General features: G+C 33.0%; 3 protein-coding genes across 4 annotated transcripts; 2 read left to right on the top strand and 1 right to left on the bottom strand.

Moving 5' to 3' along the window:
- The first annotated feature begins 7,561 nt into the window (after positions 1-7,561).
- LOC138128031 (uncharacterized) lies at positions 7,562-10,918 on the top strand. Its single transcript, XM_069044232.1, has 5 exons — positions 7,562-7,715; positions 7,770-8,209; positions 8,496-8,655; positions 8,717-9,245; positions 10,683-10,918. The coding sequence occupies exons 2-5, from the start codon at positions 8,041-8,043 to the stop codon at positions 10,710-10,712; spliced, it is 888 nt and encodes a 295-aa protein (XP_068900333.1). The 5' UTR covers positions 7,562-7,715; positions 7,770-8,040; the 3' UTR covers positions 10,713-10,918.
- Positions 10,919-12,359: 1,441 nt separating this feature from the next.
- Positions 12,360-14,374, bottom strand: LOC138128004 (transmembrane protein 120 homolog). The gene is made up of 8 exons (XM_069044194.1): positions 14,059-14,374; positions 13,883-14,001; positions 13,659-13,829; positions 13,481-13,573; positions 13,206-13,423; positions 12,927-13,150; positions 12,725-12,874; positions 12,360-12,669 (listed from the first exon to the last, which is right to left on the bottom strand). Exons 1-8 carry the CDS (start codon positions 14,116-14,118, stop codon positions 12,637-12,639), a joined length of 1,068 nt encoding a protein of 355 aa, XP_068900295.1. The 5' UTR covers positions 14,119-14,374; the 3' UTR covers positions 12,360-12,636.
- A 202-nt stretch (positions 14,375-14,576) lies between these two features.
- Not3 (CCR4-associated factor Not3) lies at positions 14,577-25,384 on the top strand. Of its 2 annotated transcripts, XM_069043966.1 has the most exons (11): positions 14,577-14,794; positions 15,359-15,591; positions 15,643-15,798; positions 15,851-16,030; positions 16,089-16,385; positions 19,319-19,550; positions 19,619-19,737; positions 19,801-19,965; positions 24,560-24,808; positions 24,863-25,072; positions 25,127-25,384. In XM_069043966.1, the coding sequence occupies exons 1-11, from the start codon at positions 14,770-14,772 to the stop codon at positions 25,223-25,225; spliced, it is 1,965 nt and encodes a 654-aa protein (XP_068900067.1). In that variant the 5' UTR covers positions 14,577-14,769; the 3' UTR covers positions 25,226-25,384. The 2 variants fall into 2 exon arrangements, with proteins under 2 accessions (XP_068900067.1, XP_068900058.1); XM_069043957.1 differs by having other exon boundaries at positions 14,578-14,794; positions 24,560-25,072.
- The last annotated feature ends 247 nt before the right edge of the window (positions 25,385-25,631 follow it).

Here is a 25,631-nt window from a genome sequence, read left to right on the forward strand (position 1 = left end):
TCAAAAAAATCTAAATCGACAATGTATTTCGTGACTTAACCTAACCTAAATAGAAATGACTGACAGATAATGCACGACAAGACTTGCACTACCAACTGCATCAGTGTTGCCAATCCACTATTTTCTTTCAATCATTTATAGTCACTCGGTATAAAAATCTAATGGAGTGAGATCTGCGAACCGAGTAGGCAAATCAATAATTCCGCTTCCACCAATTCTTAACATATGCACTGATTGACGAGATTTTTAGTTTAAAAAATATGGATTTTGAACGTTTTTTAATTTGTGGTTATAATTTATGAGTACATATCATTTTCTTATTAAAGAATTTATTTTTTGTGGAAATTTCTTGGCAAAATTTGAATTTCGCTGCCACCTTTTTTTCACTTTTAAAAAAGTCTTTATCTCAAAAACAATCAGTCCAAGGTCATAAATGGTACATGAATAGAAATCGAAATTCAATAATACAAAAATTGGAATATGCCATTTATAGTTATTTATGTATTAAGGGTGTAATGAAGGCGTTTGTGGCCCGCGGCGTGACATTGGGGCTCAAGACGTCAGTCTAGGGTCACAAACGCTAATTATGCCCGTGGTACATACTAGCTATTTATGCACCAAGGGCGTTACAACGATGATTACGCCCGGAGAACGATGAATCCAACTCGAGGGCTTTAGCCCGAGAGATGGATATCGTTCGATGGGCGTAATCATTCGGTGACGCCGTGGTGCATACAAGATTTTATTTTTCACTATACGTGTTCTTAAAAAAAAAAAAAAAATTGGCATCTTTGCAATTATGAATTGATAAGGACGTTATGAATTCATTACGCCCGCTTATTCTTATTACGCCCTGTTTTATTCCCCGGTTGTTATGGACATGTTTACGTATTTCGTATCCTAGAAGTTATCATGCAATTATACTAAAGTGAAAAATAAAAATAATTATGACGATGTCATTGTGTGGGAATGGAAAAGATCAGAAAATTAAAATTATCGAATATTGCTTCTTTTAAAACAATAAAATTGACCTGTTTGAATTTTTTTTTAAAAACCTCATCGGGAAAGATTTTTGATTATTCTGAACTTTTAGTACAGCCGCCCGCAAAAGAATCGAGCCTACCCGGCTGCAAGGCATAAATTCGTAAATCTAGCCTGCAACTATTTCGGACAGTTTGGTATACGAGGGTTGTTTCATTAATTTTTGGTCATTACTTAGACGTTTCTGAATTAAAAATGTTTCTTTTCTTAGATATCCCTAGAGTTTGTCTGTCTCTATATTTAAAAATTATTGATTTAATTCGATTGCAATAAATGTGATTTGTAACGGCCGACGTTTAGTAAAACTATAAAAATATGTGTATTAGCGCTGCTGAAATTTAAAAACTACCACCTGTTGAATTAAGTTGGTAAAATTAAAATTACACTAAGGCCCAGTTTATTCACCTTCAAGTAACTTTATTTGATAATTACCGTGGATCTACCAATAGCAGATTCTAAATCATAGCAACTACTGGCCAGATAAATTTACTTGAAGGTGAATAAACCGGGCCTAAATGTCCAAATGATAACTTTTATATTACTAGGATGCCAGCTAGACCTTTTGATCGATCTGTTTATTATGTCAAAAAGTGAGTGCCGTAAAAACAATGAAATCTTTTAAATAACACATTACAACAAATCGAATTTTTATTTATAGTTTTCATAAGGTATCATTGACATCACTGTAACCAAATATTTCTATTTCCCCTATGTCAAAAATCAACTATAAGCATACAACGTTGTAGGTTGTATTTTCTACGTAGAATCCAGTGTTGGTGTTTTTTTTTTAGTTTTGTAACAGATAATAGAAACCATGTCTCCAAAAAATTGAATTATAGAGCTAATAAAATAAAATAATTATCAGTAAGTAGTAATATAACAATTGACTTGAACATCGCATTGATTTGCAAAGGTGATGCCATTCCCAATCCCGATTTATGCATTTTTACAACAAATTGACACAATTCGCATGATTTTAAAAAATGTGAAACGTATTTATTAGTTACTATAAAGAGTTTGCCTTCAAAAATAATCACCGATTTATTTTAGAGAAAGAGTTACAGTGATGGATAGACGTTAACGAAATTTTTGATTTTAATATGATGAGTTGAATCTTCAATAAAATGATACACAATCGAAATAACCGGTGTGCTTAATAGAAAAAATAAATATGTAACTAAAATCAAAATTATTTTAATAATGAACGTAATAAAATAGATCGTTACAATATTTAAGAAAATTCTGGGTAAATTTGCAGAGGTAAAGTATCTTTATTAAACAAAACTAAAACAACATTGGGGCGGGGAGGTTAAAATGGCCAAACATATTTTAAATAAAATTTGTTTGCATATTGCTATATTAGCTGGAGTTTCTTTATTTTAATATTTCAATAGAAAATCGCACGGCACTCAAAATCAGCCAATGAATGAATTAGAACTTTTAATAACTGCCTAGCAACTCAAAAATTTTCTGATATTTTACATGTTACATACCCAAGCAAAATTAATAAGCGGTAATTTTTTGATAATTTTTCTTTTAACAGTTTCGCTGTGGATTTCCACATTAGTTTTATAACAGCCTCTTCATAATTGCCCCATTTTTGCGTTTCATGTTTCCAGTCCACCCCTTCAACAGCATAGTGGAATCAAGGAACTATCCAACTTGACATTGCGCTCTTTTAAGAACTGTTGAAACTGGCACCACACATTGGCCTTGCTTCGTTTTGTATTTTTTGTTTGAATTTCATCTATCTTCATTTAAATTTCCGGTCAAATTTGTCGTAGAAGAGTCGATTGTGAACGCACTACGGATTACGAATCACAAATCAGTTGTTTAAATCTTACCGTTATTTGTGTTTTTATACCAATGGTGCGTTCACAATCAATTCTTTACGCCAACTTTGATCGGAAATTTAAATGAACACCCGATAATTTTTAAACACTGTAATCTCCAAAACCTGAATGACACATTTTACAATTTATTGTTTATGCGGTTGACAGAACACATTCCAAAGACGACTATAGAAAATTTGTGATTTTGATATAAGGAAAATTATATGGTTTTTGTTAAATTTTTCTTTGTGTCGTGCGATTTTCTTATCGAATCAACCCTTGTGAGTAGATTAATAACTGGAATTTTTTTTCGATAATAAGTCTACTCACTTGGGAGATTATAAATGAAAATCTTTTTAGCGTATTAATTTTTGTTTATTTGTTATTCGTAATCATACGATTTTTTAACCAATAAACGTCATTGTATAACAATTTAAAAAAAATGCAACCGAATTATATTCGTCATTAAACGTTGAAATGCACAATAAAAACTCTACAGTTTTTCATTTGTCAGTCAACACCGTTTAAATAATGGACAAAAACTAATGGTACTGTCCTCGTATATCGAAATGTCTGAAAATGTTGGAGATTAGATTTATGAGTTTACGACAGTCGTCAGGTCCCTTTGTCGAAATATGGATTGGTGATTATTTCCTTGCAGAGGGTCGGCTCGATTCTTTTGCGGGCGGCTGTACCTACTGACTGGATGTTTAATAGGTAGTTATTTAGACAACGAGTGTTAGAAGTGCAACTTTTTTTCGTAAGTGTGGAAGTTTATTAAACGAGTCGTAGACGAGTTAAATAATCCACACGCATGAAAAAAAAAGCACGCTAACACGAGTTGTCTGTAAAAAATTTTTAAATTTCATAAATCAAAACCTATTTTAACTGTAATTTGTGCTTCCATTTTGGTCAAGTGCGGTGGCCGGTTGTGGTAACTACGGAAACATTATATGTTTATTGTTGTAAAATTAATTTGTCAGTTTTATGTCAGTCTCAATAAAAGTCAAAATGAGTGATTTAGATGAAGATCCTGAAATTACTAGTGGACTAAAGAAAGCTGGGTTTAATGTTACTAATTGTTCTAATCGATATTTCAATTTTCATTTTGATAAATTACTTCTCTGTAGAATACGTAGCTATATCGTTCATTCATGGATTAAAACCAAGCAGTTAAAAAAAGTTGCTGACATCATAACTTTTTTTCACTAAGTGAAAAAAAGTGATACTTCTAACACTAAAATCAATGAAAAATAGTCAACTTTTTTTAATGAAATTTTAAAAAATATATTATAATCTCAAAATGGCACCTAATGATTAGGTATTATAATCATTAAAAGATTAGCCTGTTTGCTGTGTAATACATTCATTTTTGTTTTAGACCAGAGTAGGCTATTTTAATTTTTTTAAATGTTGGTATCGGGGCTATGTCAAAATAACAAAATCAAAATTGTTCGAACTGCCAGTGTCAAATTTGACATTATTATTAAGTATTAAGGTAAATTAGTTTTAAATTTGTGCAATATTTACATTTATCACTATACTAAGGACAACGTAACATTTTATCTGCCCCGCCCATTTCATTTTCTTAGTTACCAATCAAATAGGTTGTTAAGACGATCTGATTTACACAGTAAAAATTTCTGACATTCGAATTGTCTTAATGACATTTTAGTTTTTAGAACCTAAAACAATAATTGTGGACTTGACAGCAAAATTCTAACCTTAACTTTTTTACGTGGCAAATGTGATGAAAAAGTATACAGATTGAATCTGGCTTTGATTCTGATTGGTCAATTTTAGTGGGCGGAGCAGATAAAAAGTGATAACGGCAATACTATAAATACACACATTATTGAGTCTTCGAAACTGTGCAGTTAATTGGAAAATGATAATGCTTGGCTACATGGTCATGAATTTTGACAAGAAAGTATAACCTCAAATATTATACATGATGTATATTGTCATTCAGCCACAGTCTTACCATACAACTCGCCAAATTTCCATAGCCTACTCTGGTCTAAAACAAATGTGAATGCACTGTAGATAATTTTTTGCTTATAAAATGTTCCCTTATGCTTAATCATAACTCATAGTCATAAGATTCACGCACCTACCTGTTAAAATCAAAATTATAGAGTACCTAGACCTAATTTTCTACAATGTAAAATGCACTTAAAGTTGACTCAAGTTGCAAAAAACCACTTTGCATTTGCAGCAGCATTTTTATGGCATTAGTCATTTGAAATTACTTTAAAACTGTACTTATATGGAAAATATTCAACCCAAACTATGATTTTCTGGTCCCTTTTTGTCGTTATATGAAAAAAATGCTGTTGCAAATGACAAGTGGTCATTGCATTTTTCGTTCATATTTAGTATATATTTTACCTACATATTTGAAAATGTTTTCGAATAATGACAGAACCGACATGAACTTAGTCCATTCAAAAATCAAAAAACCACTAACGTCGCATTTTCCTCGATAATTACTATCGGCAACGCTGTCCAGTGTAAAATTTGGTGACAAATTTATCGGGGGTTCGTGTGAATTCTGTTCTGGGCCCTGGGCATGTTTAAGTACTGAGTGCGTTTAAGTGCTGAGCGATAATAAAACAATTCGAACGAAATTCAAAGCAATTGAATTTTATTTTGAATCAAATAAATGTCATAATTTATAGTTATCAACATACACTGCGCCGCAAAATTAGCGCATACTGTGTAAAAACTTTAAAAATGCCTGTAAATTTAAATTTTAAATCATGCATTATGAAAAGTGGTTTTCTAATAAGTATCGGATTTAAACTTTAAGATAATGTGAATGAACATTTTTGGTTTCCAAATGGCAATGAAAAATTTTCTAAAAATGAATACGATTAATTTTCTAAATTATACGTTAATTTTGCGGCGCAGTGTAGTATGAAAAAATAACTACCTGGGGTTTTTTAAATTTTACCAATCTAAAACAACAGGTACATAGTGGTTTTTTGATTTTTGAATGGACTTTATTTACCCAATACTTTTGTTATTTTAGGCCTGGTTTATTCACCTTCAAGTAACTTTATTTGAACGGTAATTAATTAGTAATTACCATGGATCTACCAATAGCAGATTCTAAATCATCGCAACTACTGACCAGATAAATTTACTTGAAGGTGAATAAACCGGGCCTTAATTGCTTATTATTGTTATTAAATCATACTTTGTTGAGAGAGGTATTTTTCTGTCAGAACTTGACATTCATTAGGCTGACGTTAAAAGCTATCTATGTTTTATGTGCATTATGATAATGTAATAGAGATCGAGGTAGCTTAATAAATTGTATTTTGGGTTGCATTTTTACCTGGTCAGGCTCGTCAACGTCATCTTACGTGAATAACACTGTATAAAAAATATGAAGTCCAAATTTGAGAAAAGCATTTTCACATGTGGAAAAATAAATAATAAATCGACTCCTTGATTTTTGAGATGTACTATGGCGAGCATGGAATTTCAGGCAGCAATTTACATGTCAATTAAAAAAAAACAATGTAGTCTAAGCTTAATTGTCATAAATGTCATAATAATTAATTTTGACGGAACTTCAAAATGAACTGTCACAATTATGCACAATTATTTTACATTTTAGTTATTGATTTTCAAAGTTTAATAAAAAAGACGGTTTAGTTCTCACAAAATCACATCTAAGCACTTGCAGCTTTTCAGAATTGATGAATGCAATTTGCAAAATGATATGAGACAATAGTTGATATTAAAATGAGGTTATTAATACGTCTAGCACCTAAAGCCTATTTCACATTTTATATCAGTCAAATTTCAAGTCTGCCCGATATTCCGTGCTCCCAATAGTACCTACTCGATAATTTTGAAATTAAATTTGTATAAGTATACATACTATGCAACATATTTTCCTTTTATTCTCGGAAATTTTGTTATCAAAGGGTAGGTATAGTTTTTTTATCCCATTATAATCAGGAAAAAAAAACTCCAACAGAATCAATTAAAAAAATTATAGGTTACCATTTGAAAAATAAAAGTTGCTCATTGCCCATAAATGGGTAGATGGTATAAAAATTATATGCTCACTCAGGTTTGTAGAGCCATTTCGTTTCCTGTATAGTCTGTTTTTAAAATATATGCAGTTGTATCAGTTTATAACACGAACTACGTGTATGTAGCTATCTCCTTTCAACAGATGTCAAACAAGTTAGTTGCCTCTGCTACGTGCGCTATTAAGATGGTCGCTCTATGTATCTCACTCCCAACCGTACGATTTGAGTAACATAGAACTATTGCCACGACGCGGCGTAAGTAAATCGAAATAAATGCACAACTGCGCATGCGCATCATCCATAATAGGAGAGTCGAATGATATTTTGATTATTCACGGCGATTATTTCGATTTATTCGATTATCAAAATATATCGATTATGCCCAACACTAGAAAATACTATAATTTCTTGACAATGGCGGTAACATAAACAACTCATTATGCCTTGCTGTCAAATGTCAAATACAGACGAACGGCATGTCGACTTCTTGATTCAAACGTGACGTCACTGCATATAGTTCTGAAATGAACTATACTTATAATTTTTTTCATTTAGGTCATATAGCGTGGGCCGGTTTTTTTAAAGACAGGCTGTATAACGGGTGTTTTTTTAAATTTGGCGTCGAAGTAGGCGTTGAAGTGTCGATGGTGAACGCACTATACAGGTTACGGATCTCGGATCAGCTGTTTAAATCTTACGCTTTTACACGAGTGGTGCGATCTCGATCATTTAACGCGAGGTGGGGATTTCCAACTTAAATAGCGGACGATATACCACGGTGAAATCACAGGTATAACTACACATTATATGATAAACAAGTTCAGCCTATTCTTCATACGACTAGGTCATTCGCATCGCCAATGACGAGCCAACTTGCATTCTTGGACCGGCGCCACGTGTGCGGTTAGAGAGGCGGCGGTGCCGCCATTGCGGCGCCGCTCTTGTGGAACAAGGATATTGAAATATAGTGCCGACGTCGCCTACAAACCGCGAAACTGCGCAGTTGTTCACGGAGAGCGGCCACGCCGCAACGGGTGCAACTCATTAGTTTGCATGAGTCGTCGAGGGTTGATGAAATTCGACTGGATATCTGTTTCATTATACTGAAAGAGAAAATGTTTGATACGGAAAAATTTATTTTAGTGATACAAAAGAAGGAGTGTATATGGAATATCCACAACGCAGATTACAGAAATCGCGGCAAGAGGCAATGCTGGCAAGAGGTTTGCCAGGAAATGTATCCGGATTGGGAAAAGAAAAGCGCGAGTGAGAAACGCGAGAAAGGTAAGCGTATTGTGGGAGTTGTCATTTTTATTATCTCCGTTCAGACGGTCTAAATAAGCTATCATCAAACCACGGATTTTCACAACTTCAAAATTAGTTGACACATTTGTTTGGTATTCGGCGCAATCACAAACTCGCATTGATTGCAATTTAAGTCATTCAAAATGACACAAACTCGTCCATTACGAAACAGATTTACAGTAATAAAGCTTTCAGATTTTCTTAATAATATACGAATTTGTATTCTTTCTTCTCATATTCGGTAGAAATCAATGCAGTGTTGTAGGTATTGATCTCCAGAAAAAATGGAAAAACATTAAAGATAGGTTTGTCAAAGATATGCGAGCAGAAAGAAATCAAAAAGGTGGATCTGCGGCACAAAAACGGAAAAAATACATATTTTCCGAAATTTTGCAGTTTCTTTTGCCACAATCGGAAGACCATAGGTACTAACGCAAATTATTTTTTGTTACCAAATAAAAAACCACGACATTTCAAAAATTCTAGTACCGAATACTCCATTCCTGTGGAGACAATGAAGAACGAGGACACTCCGCCTCCAGAACCCTCTAACGAAGACTCCATCGAAAACGATGCAGTTATTTCTGATAATGAAACAGTGCCCCAGTTAACTAACCCCAGAAAACGAAGAATGAAGAAAAAATCAGAAAAAAGATCTTTTGAACAAAAACTACTTAATTTTCAGGAATCAGGAATCAGGAATCTACAGTGTGAAGAAGATGAAGATTTGTCGTTTTTTAAATCTATTCTTTCGGGAGTTAGGACGTTAAATGACGATCAGAAGACGGAGTTTAGAATAGAAGTGTTGCAAACATTGCAACGAATCAAAAGAAACTATTCTTTACATATTCAAAATTCTACGTCGTTTCCCACACGTCATCCAGCTGAACAGTCTAATTTTCATTCGGTATCTCCCGCTTCCTGTTCTTCCAATCAAAGTTCTTCGTTTCATTATTCCAACCAAACAAATATTCCTACACAAGTTTTATCTCCCAAGTCGGAACAGATTTCTGATGTAAGTGAAATTTATGACACATAATTTTTATTTTTCAGTTCCTAATTTTTGACTTTGTATAAATAAATATAATTTTTCAATTACGACTCACTTTAATTGTCATAATAACACAATTTATTTAAAGGTTTATTTCATTTTGTTGTGGTAAGCGAGATGAAGATGAATCGACAATTCAGAAATCTAATTAATCACAGACTGATCGGAATATTGAATTTATTTCTCTTTCTAAAGAAATAATAGTTATTTCCGCCAGTTTCATTACACCACTCAGTGGAATAATAACTTACTAATCCCACTGAGTGGGGTAATGAAGCTCACTTATCCCACTGAGTGGAGTAATGAAATGCCCCCGGTAATGAAGTTCCTTATTCCACTCAAATGAGTGGGATAAGTGTCATTTATCCCACGGGATTAGATAAATAAATATACATATAAAAAAAATGTAATATGTATATAAATACAGATTTTGCTAGTGAAGAAATTGACGATGAACTTACTGAATTTAAGTGTAACGAAAAATATAAATATACAGTGTACTCTCTCTTTGCGGACACTCCTCATAAGCGGACATCTCCCTTAAACGGACACTTTTTGAGGGACCGACAAAACATGTATGGCTTTGCTAATAAAATTTTTCCTCTTAAGCGGACTCCCTATTAACCGGACACGGACACTCAATTTCGGTGTTTAACGTCTCACAAACCTCTCTTATGCGGACAGTCAGTGTTGTAAAAATGTAAAAACATCGGGATTTCCCCTGAAGTCTGCTCACGGGTGGAAACGGAACGGTCTAAGAACTGCGTGCAGTAGTTTTACTCGAAGAAGCAAACATGTCGCTACCAAAACAAAATGCATTCTTACGCTTAAAAAAAAATAAATGTAGTTGAATTTTATGACAAGCAAAAAGAAAGTGTTCGTGCTCTAGCCGGTAAATTTCAAATTGGGAAAACACTGACGATGAACATTATAAGCAAAAGGGTGAATTTTTACAGAAGTGGAATTCCAATGAGTACGTCACACAAAAACCAGGTTTTTTTTTCAAAACGAACGGATTTAACATCGACAAATTCACTTACAAGTACTTTGCTAAAGCAAGAAACAAAAATATTTCCTTGTTAGGACCTTCTAATAAGATCAAAGGCGAAAGAAGTTGCATTACCAACATTTTCTGTTTCATTTTTATCATAATCACTGACCAAAGACAAATTATGATACACATACATATGTATTACATATTAAGAAAAAAATTCCTCTTGAACGGACACCTCTATTAAACGGACACAATTTCGGGAACCGCGGGTGTCCGCTTAAGAGAGAGTACACTGTACCTACCTACCTATATTCTAAAAAGGTGAAACGGGTAATCTTCTTTGCTCTACAGTGCGATTTAAAATAACCATAACTGCCAAAATAAAATATAAATGTTATGTTCTTCAGTTGGCAACGTTATACTGGGGGCCACAATGAAGCCCGAAAACAATCAAGTTGACTACGAAAAGAGTAAAGGGCATGTGGAATTGTGGACAAAAAACAAAGAAGATAGGAATAGCAAACCTACTTAGGTACTTAGGAACAGTCGCCTAATTCTACAGTCGTATTAAATTTTAACCGAAATAAGGTTTTCGGTGAAAAGCATTACGTTCAAGAATTTCGCTTAATAAAAAGTATAAAGACATATTTTTTGTTTAAAATTGTACACCTATTATACATTTATACAAGTTATTAATAAAATATTGTCTAAAAAACTTTTTAGTCAATATTTAACGAACGGTTGAGAAACGCTGGTCTTTAAGCTTTGACTTTTAATTTACATAATTCAGCTACAAAATGGTAATGATATTTTTTGAAATATGTAGATATTTACACATTAGTAATACAAAACGTGGTTTTCACATTAGAAAAACTAGGGGTAGGTAATTGCAATTTTACTTGTTTTACAGATTATTATACATATTATTATATTTCTTGAAAAATGTTCTTTTAATGCTGACAGTTAAGCTGCTTTTTCTACATAATTAAAATAAAAACTGAAGAGGTTACCGTTGTCACAGTTACTTGTAAAATTATAATTTATTATAACTACAGGTCATTATAAATGTAAAAAATACCATCGTAGTAGACGTTAGTTGAATGTTGAATGTGCCGCAAGCTTCGTAACATGAGTGAGACTAGCATCGCCGATACCTAGCGCTGCTGGCGGCAGAGGTAGAATTATTTCAAAAGAACATGTACGTCATCAAGAGGCCACGCCTTTTCCTGCGCGTAAATCCAATGGCGTATCGTGTAGGATCGAAATAAGGGAATTTAATTGAAATAACTAATATTTATCCTTTATAACATGAGTGAGACTAGCATCGCCGATAGGTAGTGCTAGCGCTGCTTGCGGTAGTGTAAATTTGTCTACGAGTTTGTCTAACGTTGCGAAGCTAGCGGCACATCCCAAATTTGTGTCGGTTTTCCACGCCAACTGCGATGGGACAATCATTTACAATGAATTAATGACCCTGTAGAACCGGGCCATGTAGTTGGTTTTAGTTTTTTTTTAAATTTGACATGTAGTACATTTTTTAGGTTATTTTTATTTAAACACAAATTCATTTTAGATTTGATAAATTTCACGTAAGGACAACTGGAAATTGTCTTAATTAAAGCAAAATAAAAAAATCAATTGGTATCGACTCGTTTGAGAAATATGTTTATTTGGTTGCGTCGGGACCTTGTTAGGCCCATTATTACTATTATTTAGTATCGTCGATCGGTAGCGTTGCTGGCGGTAGTGGAAATCTGTCTACTATAGCTATAGGTTGTCTAACGTTGCGAGGCTGACGGCACATCCAAAATTTGTGTGCGTTTTCAACGCCAACTACGATCATTTATAATGAATGACCTGTTACAACAAGTCTATAACAAACAGTCTGTCTATGTAAAAACTGGTCAATTACAGCCATAAAGTAATAAAATTACATTCTCATCTTCATACAACGAATAGGGACCTACTGCTGCTTATTTGCATTTTTCTTTGAGAAAATCGAATTTATGTATCCTAATTAGAACTTTACAGCAAATACTGGAATATGCAGATATGCAGTATTCTAGAAGATGAAAACAAATTGATCCCTCACTGAATATATTTTATTGCATCTTTTTTTATGTATGATTACAAAACTTCAAGTAATAGAAACAAACGTTTCCCTTACAAATGTCCATTAATCTAATTCAAAAGAAAACTACTCTAACCACCATGCATTTGTTCTGCTCATAACTCAAATGTAAGTTTAGTGAGATTCAATTTTTATTGGTATGTAAGTAAAATAAATACACCACAAAAATGACAGATCTGTCTCCATTTGTTAAATATTCACCAGAAACAAAATTTGTGCTACTATTTAATTTATTCTTGTTTCTTTGGTTGATTGTCTTCAATCTGCAACACAAAATATTAATTAGCTTTTATTAACAGCTGCAACAAATATGCCAACCTCTTTTGTTATAAGGTTGCCACTAAACCTTTGACTCATGAAACGATACTGCAATTTGACTTTTTCTTTGACTTTATCTGGAATTACCATAATTGTTGTTGCAGTGTTACCAATAAATAATATGAAAAACATTAAACTTAACACAGGTACCTAAATCAAGACCCTTTTAATTAAAAAAAAACCTGTTATAAACTCTACTCACATGCCATGTTGAAGTTGGGGTGTAGCTTAGTAGATATAAAACATAAGCATTATAGAGTTGGAACATGTACCCAAAAAACAAAAATGGTAACAAAAAACTTAACCCTCGCCACATCCATGAATGAAAACCTTCTATTGTAATATCCATGTTGTGCCTCTCTCCTAATGCTTTCAGTCGATACAAAACACCTCTCTGATATCTAAATTGTAAATATTGAACCACACCTTCAATTTAACAAAATTAGTAAAAATTTGACAAACTCATGACTGAGTGATGTACTAATGTAGCTATTGAACCACATAAATTGTGTCCTAAATTGTGCCCAAGTTAGTGTGTCTGGCCAAATTAAAAGAATTCCAGCAGCCACTGTTGATAAGAAGTGGTGCAACCTCCACCAACCTTTAATTCGAGACCCGTTCACTTTCAAGATGCTTTCTCTAATTGTGAGAGTGCAATAGTACCACACTAATAAGAATATAAAACTAAGTTCCAGTGGTCTGCAATAAATTATTTCATTATATCAAAGAATAATTTAGTTTAAAGCATATACATACCTAAACTTTAACGATAAATTCAAAAGAGACATCACAAAACCAATTATACTGAGAACCAACTTAAATTTTTCATATTCATCCTTGTATTTGAATCTACAATTTTCAACATTTTAAAAATGTTATTGCTTTATTTCTAAAGCAATAACATTTTTAAAATGTGTGGTTTCCCACAACTTACTTTGCTTCTTTATTTAAAATCGAGACATTTACGTTGCCTAAAATTATCTTGAGATAAATGCCATTTTGCTTAGGAAGAGTTTGTTCGATTTCATATAAATGGGCCTTCCGCTTCATAATGCCTTCCTGCAGTTCATTAATTTTTTCCTTATATTCGGGATGCTTTTTTAAGCTTAAATAATACTACAAATATTAGAACAACTTAATGCAAATTCACCAACTTACTCCTTCAGTGATTTTTCAATAATACTAATTCTGTAATGTTGATGTTCAATATGTTTCAGGCATTTCTTCTGATGGGTTTCGAGTTCCTCCAATTTCTCTAAATAAGTTTTATTGGTTACCTACAAAACAGTGTAATTTCGCTGTATTTTACGTTCATCATTATTTCACGTTCTAACCTCTAATTCTTTAAAGTCGGTAACTAGTTCGTCCCAATCTTCGAAAACACTATCACCCATTCTTAACAGTAACGAGATTCAAACAAAATACTTTTAGAACAGAATTTTCATACATAAAACCGCGTTTGTCCGTAAGTTTTCTTGTAAATATCGCTTTAGCGGCTTTAGCCTTAGTGAAATTATTATTACCTTTCCTTTGACATTCCACAAATTGACACACAACAAAACAAAAAAACAAGTAGATGTCAAAGTGGTCATATATTATGCAACGACATCTATCCTCAGAATGTACAAGACGTGCTGACGGTAATCGCACAGCTTACAATTAAAATGTTTTCGTCGTATTACGCTTATCTTTTTACATGTTAAGACCTCGGAGTTAAAGATAACAAATGTTGTTTATTAACCGCTTATAAAAAAATAAACAACAAAAATCGTTATGTTGACTCAACGTGTCTGGTTATTTTTAGCTTGTCAGTGTTGCTGTTATGTTGGCTATCTTGTCAATTCTTTGTGAAGTGAGACAGAATTGTTGTATGGTTGAGATTTTTCCAGTTACTTCCAAGAAGTTGGAAACATATTCTGTATATAAGCGGATTTATGTAATAAATATTTAATTATTTCAAGCGATATTATATGGCGAAGTACTTCTAAGTGTTTGGAGATAACAGTTTAGTGTCGTTTTTAATTATGAACTGATTATATTCCGACATGGCTGCTACTAGAAAATTACAAGGTGAGGAAGTGAAGAGCCTATGCAGCAGCATTCTAATTCACGCAGAACACTTGCTAATTGACAAAAAAATAGAAAAGTGTGGAAAATCTATTGTACAAGCATCTGACTTTAACGTTCCTGCATCAGTTTCCAAACTTGAAAAACATATTTATCTTACCAAAAAATTTACATAAGTTGTGGCCTGTTGATGCTAACAAAAATCCTGTTTTTGGCACATTTTTAGTTGTGAGTTATTTATCCCGTTGCATTTTTTAAATGTGTAGTAGTAATTGTTTTTGACAGAAAACAGTTCTTTCAGAATTGTCTAATCTGTCAAGTTGTCGAACAACCAAAGTAGAGAATTTTTCTATTCAAATTTTTTTTTTAAATATTTGTGTAGGTTTCTTTGTGACAAAGAGCTGAAATAAAATTTTTAAGACAGTTAGGTTACCTACCATATATTATCACTCCTTTGTATCAGCAAGGATGTGGTTAATGAGATATAAGTGTACAGCACATTTTGTGTGAAAAGGAAAAATTTAGTTTTATGAGTGAGGTATGTTAAAATAGATGTTTTAATTTAAGGGGAGATAGACCGATGCCTTAAAAAAGTCACTGAAGGTGTGGAAACTTTTGAAGATATTTGGCAGAAAGTTCACAATGCAACAAACAGTAATCAGAAAGAAAAATATGAAGCAGATCTCAAAAAAGAAATCAAAAAACTGCAGAGGTTACGAGATCAAATTAAAAGCTGGATCGCTTCAGCTGAAATCAAAGATAAAAGTGTTCTTATGGACAACAGAAAGCTCATAGAAACTGTAAGCATAAAAGTAAAGATTAACTGACAGACTCGATTTGAAACATTTTAGCAAATGGAAAGGTTTAAAGTTGTTGAGAGGGAGACGAAAACGAAAGCATATTCGAAAGAAGGTTTAGGAGCAGCGCAAAAATTAGACCCTGCGCAAAAAGAAAGGGAGGAAATCCAACATTGGTTAGTCTCGTCCATCGATTTATTAAATATACAAGTACGTGTGTTTCCCACTGACACAGCCGTTTTGATAGAATTAGTGATTTCAGACGGATTCGTTTGAGAGTGAAATTGAGTCGCTGTTAGCGAATAAGAAGAAAAAACTGGACAAAGACAAGCAAGAAAGAATGGACGAATTAAAAGCGAGGTTGGAGAGGCACAGGTTTCACATACGAAAATTAGAAACGTTATTAAGAATGCTTGATAACATGTCTGTTGAAGTGTCACAAGTAATAACGTTTTGTAAAATTACAAGTGAAGTATTTTTAATTATTTTTGCCATTTCAGATACGAAGGATAAAAGACAATGTTGAATATTACATAGAGTCGTCGCAAGAACCCGATTTTGAAGATAATGAATTTATATATGACGACATTATTGGTCTGGATGAAGTGGAATTATCAGGTGTTGGGCTCCCTTCATCGGCCACAACTGACAGCAACGAAACTGGTGGAACACCAACTTCAATCATTTCAGGATCATCCCCAATTGCATCGCCCGCCCTAGGCGGACAACCCTATAATCATTCCAGTGATAGTTCAAATGAAGCTGATAAGAAAGCGATTTTCAAAGACGCTCCTAAGGTGAGTGAAACTGTAAGATTGTTTGACGTTGCATAAATTAATCATTAAACATGCATACCATATTTTTAAACAGTATTTTGCTTGGTAAACTTGGTCATTATAGTAAATATATTATATTTTTCTTATTTTAAGACGAATTTGTTGACATTCTAATTTGCAATCGACCACGTATATTATTTTGAAATTTCAGTGATAATGAAGCAGCAATCACAGCTGCTCTGGCTTGATAACCTTTGTTGTTATATAAGTATGTATGTCGATTGGACTGTAACGATGTGGAAAAGTTGCAAACACTGGCCCTTTTTAGAAGTTGTGACGAAATGGGAGTTTTTTTTTTTTTAATTTAAATACCTATACTGGATGCAAATTAGATATTCGTTTCTAGAAATACTTTTATTATAAGTAGTTCTTCCAATTTCCAAAATGTCTTTTCTGTTTTGCTTTCGCTCAAAATGACAGAATCTTCAAACAAGACACTTTCTGTCCTAACGTATTTAGGAAAATTTTTAGTCGACGATATCCTCATTTTATTAGATTTATAATACATACTTGAAAAATTAATTTCAACCAACTGGAAATCCCGATTGAAAGGCCAGCTATTACATATCATGCTTAAGAAAGTCGTATTCATTTTATATTTTCATTGCAATTGAAAAATTATAAGGTATTGGGCATTCACGATCTTTTTGGGACTGAGTTGGCAATGACCATTTAGTGATTTTGTTGGTAGTACCTCGGTGATAACTAAATTCACTAAAGGAAATTGACACTTTACGTGTTAGGTTAGGTTGTTTTCAGGTTAAGGCTATATTTTCTGAATAGGTACATTGTTGCCGGAACTCTTAAATCTGGTCTGTCTGGTTTTTTTGACACTTTCAAACACACTAAAAACAAAAATTGGCGACGTTGTCGGTTGTATTTTCGAGGTAGAATGCAGTGTTGGTGGATTTTTGATTTTGAAACAAATTATAGCATCGTTTAATGGAAATTTTTTGTCGTAACAATAGTATATTAAAATATTAGCGGCGAGTTGAGGATCAAATGAGTGCTTGAAGGACCTTTTGCAACAAATCTTTTATACTATTTTTTCTATTTTGCCGCTTTATACGATGGCCGGCAATAAAAACTAGCCATCATTTTTGTGTTATGTCAAAATTCAAATGTGTAATTAATGCTTTTTTGACACTGACATTTAAATGATGGCTAGTTTTTTTTGCCGGCCATTGTACCATTTTATAAATAAAAAAATAAAAACTTAAATTAGGCAAATTGCACAAAAGACGTTAGAAAATTTACTGCCGAAGAAGTCCAAATCCCAGAATGAAAATTAAACGTTTTGTTCATTGTTATTTATTAATTTGCTTTGTTTTCTGCGAGATTTATTTTTTGACGTCTGTCAGTTGACACTTCACGCTACCAACATCAATACAGTAAATTTTACTAGTCCATTCTAACACGCCAACGACCTATTAAAGCACTCAAATGACATTCTAAACGCAAAATAGAAAAAAATATTTTGGCAATTTTGACTTTTTCTTTTACGGAAATTCATAGTATGTATATACCGGGTGATTTTAAATGAATGTGACTTTTTTTCATAGGTTGGTAATATTGTTGTTGGTTATTCTGCTTTTTAATGTGATAGTTGACATAAACATAGACGTCCTCGCCTATTTGACACAATTTATTAATACATAAAATGTCAAAATGACGTACGTACGCCAATGTGTTGGATAAGGTATTCTATCAAGTTTGCCAAAATAATTTATGAAAAATGTTCTCAACTTAAGAAGAAAAGTCACAATCATTTAAAATCACCCGGTAGTTTATATAACGCGTTTGTGTGTAAATTGGGCCTTTTTTGGCATGAGTGGGCCAGTTTAAAACACGAGTGTTTTTGTTCGTTATAAGATTTATTTTTTCCAAATTTATTACATTTTTTTTTTTCTCAAAAATTTCCTAATGTAAGATAACAAAACTTTTATACTGTCGTTTAGACGATTAAGGGTTATCAGAATCAAGCAAAAAAATAGGGGGTTTCCATTAAAAAAAATATTGATGACGTCATCACTCGAAAACAAATGAGTGCTTGGAATTTTATTTGGTATTAAAATATGTATTTTTATAAACTAAAATTGACCCGTCCAAAGATTTTTTTGAAACAAATTTTGTTTAATTTTTAATGAATTTATTCCATATTTTTGTTGCTCAGTGTGGTTATTTGTTTAATACAGACATTTTTGACTTGGCGAAAAATATTTAAAACTGAAAATATTCTTTCAGTAGATGCATTTTTCTAATAATTAAAGTAACAAGTAAGGAGTATGTTTTTTACCTGAAAGGTAATAATTTAAACGTTTGACCTAAACAGATGACTAACTTCATAAAAGTCGATACATAAATGAAAAGTGTAAAAAATCCATTAATCAGCCATAGAGTATGCATTAACCGACAGCAATCATCTCTGTCAGTTTCAAGGAATTACCGTCAATATCCGTGTTTACTGTCTTTTAGGGTAGAAATTTCGAATGTCTGTTTCATGACGAAAATTAAAGTAGAGATTTAGAGATAATTTTGTATTTACTTGAAGGAAAAGACAATTTTTGAAAGAGCGTATTTACCACGTATTATAATTCCGGGGTCGCTGAGAATAATTGGATAAGACCATAATGACTCATTTTTAATTTTGCGGCGTTTGTGTAAGTCCTGTTTTTGACATAATCAAGTTTGGCGTTCATTTATTAAAATAATAATAGACGATGCGTAGAAACCAAGAACATAGGTATGCATAGTGAACCCAATTCGAGCAAATCTCGACTTCGTCTTTTCCCAGTGACCACTAAATTATAAATTTCGGGATAGAATTTATCAACTTTTACTTATGTGTACTTAGACCAATGCTACCGGATGTTAATGTTATATATTCTTTTTAGCCTGTTAAACCGACAGCTGTCCGAGCGACGTCAGCAATGAACAGTACCAACAATTCCATACTGAGCTATAGTTGCAACAGTACGACATCTACACCAAGCAGCAAACCCATTCTAGTGAGTAGTACGCCGAGTAAACAGTCGGCGAGAGAAACATCACCGGTGGCTCAGTTGAATTCATCAGGAAACTTTGCGACAGTTGCTGCTACTGCCACCACGCCGAAACTGAACGCAAGTAAGTTGTCATCTCGACAAATTCGAATTACATCGATACTGATATGTGGTGTGTTTATGACGGCGCAGCCAACGGAGAAACTGTTATGTCTTCTGTGATAACAAACAATAGTCAAGTTCAACCACAAAATAATTCGACTGTTGTTTCGAACGTTTCGTCGCATACTCAAAATTCGACAAATGCACACGTAAGTCTGCTAGCTCCCGCGCCACCTGGTTTTCGAAATTTTATTTTTGCATTTTGTTTTCAGGTGTCACAAAACTCGAGTACCGTATCTCAGAAATTCAACGAACAACACGTGCAAAACAGTAGCATCAGTCCCGAACTTAATAACAGCAGCAGGACGTCGCCGTTGATCAATGCCGACGTCAGTCACATACAACAGTTGATGAATGGACCAACAACTGAGAATAAGGTACGTACCCGGCGTGTACGCTAGATTTTCACTCACGTTGTACTACCCTTGCTGTCGATCAGTTTTTATGACTATCATTCGTCTAAATGAAACTAAATTTAGTTAAAAATTAAATCAATACAGTCTTTTTAATCAAGAAGATAATAATTTCCTAATGTATACAGTACGATCGTCGATTGATTAGTAATTTTTTAAAGTGATTAAAAATTGGTTCCCGTCGTTTTAAAAGTGCTCCTGAAACTGAGTTAATATCAAATACAAGATCCATTGTGTCAAATAATTTTTATCTTTTATACCCCTTCATAAACAAAACAGTGACATCTACTTTATTTTTTAAATCAAGATTCAGAAATATTTGTCTGGTTAAGTTGCTGTTTTTGATTGTGAAAGGTTTACTTTTTTGATATCTCAGAAATTAAAACTGTCACGTCTAGTTTTTGGTCGAATATATTTTTATAAATTAATTTTATAAAAATCTCGGGGAGAGGGTCTTTTCCTTAAAATGACTCGTTTTTAAAAAATAATATCGTAAGTTTCTCATTAAAAATAATTTAACGAATCGTTAATTTTCTTTCACTTTTTGTTGAAATCAATTTTAGTTGGTAATTACCACGACCTGCTGTATTATAACCGGCCTGTTCATTTCATTAAAAATGCATTATGAAAATGTTTTTCCGAGAAAGAACCAATTTCCGTCGAAGAGAGCGCCACAAAACGGGCGCTTCACGCTTCTGTCAGATGTTGAATGACAGTTAAATTTAAGGTTAATAGGTGTATAAAGAATAAAGATTAAGTGCAATCTAATAATAAAATTCACGAATTTAATTTAAAAACAGCAAAAAACGAGGAGTTTTTTGACTTCAAATTCAAAATGTCATTTGAAGAAGAAAAATTCTCGGTGACAGAGACTTAAGATGAACGATATCCCCAAAAAGCGCCCGTTTTCGGGGAACCAGGAATCTAATAAATTCAAAAAACTCCTGGACTGTCAAAATTAAATTTTTAAATACAGTAGAGTCGCGATAAGGTGAACTAATTCAGGCAGACCCTTTTCACCTTATCGAGTTTGTTCACCTTATCAAGGTCAAAAAAATAAGGCAAAATATGATCGTGTAACTCTTTATTTAACACTTTAGATTTATTGGCCTTCAAAGTAATGCGTTAATTTAGTTTTAGTTCGAGTAGACTGCAAATTTTTGCGACCATAGGTATAGACCAATTTTTTTTTGAAATTGTGACGCCATCCTTGGCTGTTATTAAAATTTCTGTTTTCCTTTAAAATACCATTGAAATATTTTGGCTTTTTTTTATCATTGCACCGGAACTGGAAAATGCCTACGTCGCATTTTCAAAAACCATGCCTATAATGCTGCCTCCATTTTCGAAAGTTTTTTTTTACTCGTTTTTCATTATTTATACCTGAGAATTAATTTTTGAGAGCCACAAACTCTATAATTAGTAACACATTAATAGCGAAAGAGTGCAGTCACGCTAGACCCTTTATCAAATTTTAAAAACACTACAAGACTACGTCTAATGCCACAAAAATCTGAATTGAAATGAACATATGCAGACTTGCAGAAACGTAAAATCTAAGGAGGTGAGGCGCAGTAACTTAAAATTACAAAAAACGGTACAAGAAGCTTTTGGAAAATATAAAAATACAATTGCATTATGTGTAATAAAAAAGTGTTTGTTTTGTTCACCTTATAGAATTCTCTGTAGAAAATTTTGAGTGTTCACCTTACCGAGGTGTTCACCTTATAGGGTGTTCAGCTTATCGCGACTCTACTGTAAAATGCTTGTTTTGACTGTACTTGGGTATAAACATTTTTCACTAGAATGCACCCACGTCAATAATAGTTTATTTAACGAGTTTGTGTGTAAATTGGGCCATTTTTGGCACGAATGAGTTGAATACAACGTTTTTTTGTTCGCTTAAAACCTTTAAAATTAGCTTGACGTTTCGTTTTGACAAGTTGTGACATTTATCAAAATCCGTTCACATAGGAGAAAATTCTCAAATTCTGACAGTGTCGAACAAAAATAGTATATTATATTATAAGTGATAGAAATGCATCATTATACAAGAATGAGAATTTTGACCGTCGAGTGCGCTTGCGCACGAGTGGGACACTTCTCACGAGTTTCATAATGGCATTTCGATCACGTGTGATATACGACGTTTTATCTTACAGGTGCAACTATTGCAAAAATCCAAGAAATGCAGTTTCATTCAAGTAAAATGACAGCTGTCAAATTTAGTCACTTGTGAGTGATTTATGTCAAGTTAAATGGCAACTGTCAAATTAACTCACTAGTGAGTACTTTATCTCACTTGTGATTAAAATTTGACTTCTGTCACCGAAAACAATGGTCTAAGGTAGCTCAAAAACTCCACCTGTAAGATAAAATCTATTATACTATGGCATTAGAATTGAGACAGACTTTAGGAGCCAGTTTACAGAAAGAGAATTAAATATTTAATTCGAATTAAATTTTAATGCGCAATTAACCCATGCATCTGAAACTTCGATTGGTTCAATCTGATCACGTGTTCAGTTAATCTCGCATTTGATTACGATTAACTTTCTTAAACTCTACAACTTTTGTATTTAAGGGTTTGTTCTAAAATAATTAGGGGAGCCAATATCCGAGGATTTTTACTTTTACACGCAAAGTGCGTCGCGAGCAAAAAACTCTGGTCGTCATGTCATTTCAAAATTTGGTTAGATTATCACAAATTAAAAAATTTCCCTGCCTGATTCTGCCCATTTCAACAAAGTGTCAAAAAACATGATGATAGGTTATGATATTTACGACCATTTTCTTGCCATTTTACAATGGAACATTTTCCATTGTGTCAAAGGATGGTTTGAACGACCAGTTTTTTTTGCTCGCGACAGTACAATCGGATAGCAAAAAAACTGGTACAGTATGTTACTATAGACACTTCCGAAACTCACATTTTTGATTGAGTAGATAAAGTCCATTCAAAAATCAAAAAACCACCAACGTCGCATTTTCTTCGAAAATTACTATCGGCAACGCTGTCTAATGTAAAATTTGGTGATATTTGTAATTTTGAGGTTAAATGTTTATTAAGTGTCTTGTTTTTCTGGGGATGTTTAAGTAAAAATAGGTAATAAGGCTCAATAAATAAATGAAACGTGGTGCTAATAAAACAATATGAACGAAATTCAAAACAATTGAATTTTATTTTGAATCAAATAAATATCATAATTTATAGTTACCAACATGGTATTAAAAAATATCTACCTAGGGTTTTTTAACTTTTACCAACCTAAAGCAACAAGTGGTGGTTTTTTAATTTTTGTATGGATTTTAGAGACACGGAATTTCGGGTATCATTTTTGTGTCACTTCAAAAAATTGTCAACGTGACATTCAAAATTCAAATTTTGAAATTTATTTTCTGTTCACGTCAATCGCATGTCAATCAAAATCGTCGCAAACGGTAAAATTGAAGTTAAAGCTTGTTTGACACGATGCTAAATTTTGTAGAAAATTTGTTAGAAAATGAGAGAGACCCTCGATCAGGACCAATGAACGATCAGGATCATAGTCTGTCTTTGTCAGATTCTGATCCTTCATTGGTCCTCTCTCATTTTCTAACAAATTTTCTACAAAATTTAGCATCGTGTCAAACAGACTTAATAATGTAAAGCCTATTTTACATTTTTTGACGGTATATTGACAGTGATGCCCGAAATTCCGTGTCTCGAATTGTACCGGTTTTTTTGGTATCCGATAGTACCAAAATCCATTCTACCCCCGGTATGTAATTATGATTCAACTCGAAATGTTTTCCAAAATTGTTTCAGAATCACCCTGTATATTATTACATACTTTAAAAGTTAATTAAATGGAACTATTTGGCATTTAATTTGGAATTCGCGGTTTTAATAATTGTTGAAATATGTGCAACTAACTCTTCCGCCTTTCATTGAGAGACACCTTCATGCAGTATACAAAATATAACAAATTCTGAAAAAAAAAAACAAACGCCGTTACAACTTTTATTTTGGGAAATAAAATCACGAAAATGTTTCGCAAAATATGTTTTATTCTTTTGTACAAATATTTTGTGTAATTCCATACTAAGTTTGACGAAAATTTTAATTGCAAGAAAATTTCACCAATAACTCCATTGTTTTTGTTGGCTGATTTGACGAGAAAATGAATAAAAAGGTATTAACTTTTGAAACCACCGTGGACTTGAGTTTCAACTCTGCTAGAAAAACTGACACTCTTTTTGTAAACTTTTTTATTTGTATTTACGATAAATTCAATCGTCCGTGTTGTGTTTAGTGCCTAGTTTGAGAATGTGTCATTAGAGCAATAAATCAACCTGTATATCTAGAAATACATGACAAAAGTGATTTTACCATCACTGTTTAAATAAACCATAAAATTGTCCACAATTTTAACCTTATTTTTGTTAATTATATCATAGAACAGTGTTGATTCGTGATTTAAAAATTGGACGATATTAAATAAATAATGACGATGATTATTTACAAGGTCACAATCGACTTGTTGCAAGTCTGAATTGTATTGGTTTTATTTTTTAGATTGCCGATGGCATGTCGTCACTAAAAACGATGGCCCAGCAAGTGATCGACAGAGCAGGACTAGAGAGCAATCAAGTAATCTTGGAACCGAGCAAAATGCACAATCAAGAAAAGTCTGATGCTCATATTCCACCTTTATTGGGTGTTGCTCCCCTTGGCACAGTACCACTTCAAAAAGAGCATCAGGCGCAGTTTCAGCTTATGGAAGCAGCATATTATCATATGCCCCATTCGTCTGATTCAGAAAAAGTAAGAACTTACTTGCCAAGGAACTCATATCCCACACCATCATATTATATACAGACACCATTACCACATTCCGATACAGTGGAATTTTATCAACGTTTGGCGAACGAAACATTATTTTTTGTTTTTTATTACATGGAGGGCACAAAAGCTCAATATTTGGCCGCAAAAGCGCTTAAAAAGCAAAGTTGGAGGTTTCACACGAAATATATGATGTGGTTCCAGAGACATGAAGAACCCAAAGTTATTAACGAGGAATACGAACAGGTAATCTACGATTATCCGTCACGAAGTGATCGTTACTTTAATCTTCTTTTTCAGGGAACGTACATTTACTTCGACTATGAGAAATGGGGCCAACGAAAAAAAGAGGGATTTACCTTTGAATATAAGTACTTAGAGGATAGAGACCTGAACTGAATAAAGTATTTAAAAAACGTGTGTATTTTTATTTTACGTAAATTTGACGAATATTTTATTGCTTAGTAATGTACATTTTGTCAGGTGTGTAACTGTTTCTTTTTAGAGTCGTAAAAAACAGTTATTTCTGTTCGTGTAAATAAACATTTTCTATTAGGAGTCGTTGCAAAAATCACAACAACTGTTTGGTTTATCTTAATTTTAACATCAGTTCAAAAAACTACTGCCAAAAAAGTTCTTGTAAATAAGAGTAAATAAACAGACGCTTGTAGCCACTAGTTTTAAAAGTGAACAGGACATTTGTATAATAAAATGTTACAATCTAATCCTTATCTTGCTGCAAAAATATGCTTTTATAAATTGTAAAATTAGGCCACCTAAAATACTGATTGGCATTTAGTATCAG

This window comes from Tenebrio molitor, chromosome 1 (genome assembly GCF_963966145.1).
Source record: "Tenebrio molitor chromosome 1, icTenMoli1.1, whole genome shotgun sequence".
NCBI classification, from domain to species: Eukaryota; Metazoa; Arthropoda; class Insecta; order Coleoptera; family Tenebrionidae; genus Tenebrio; species Tenebrio molitor.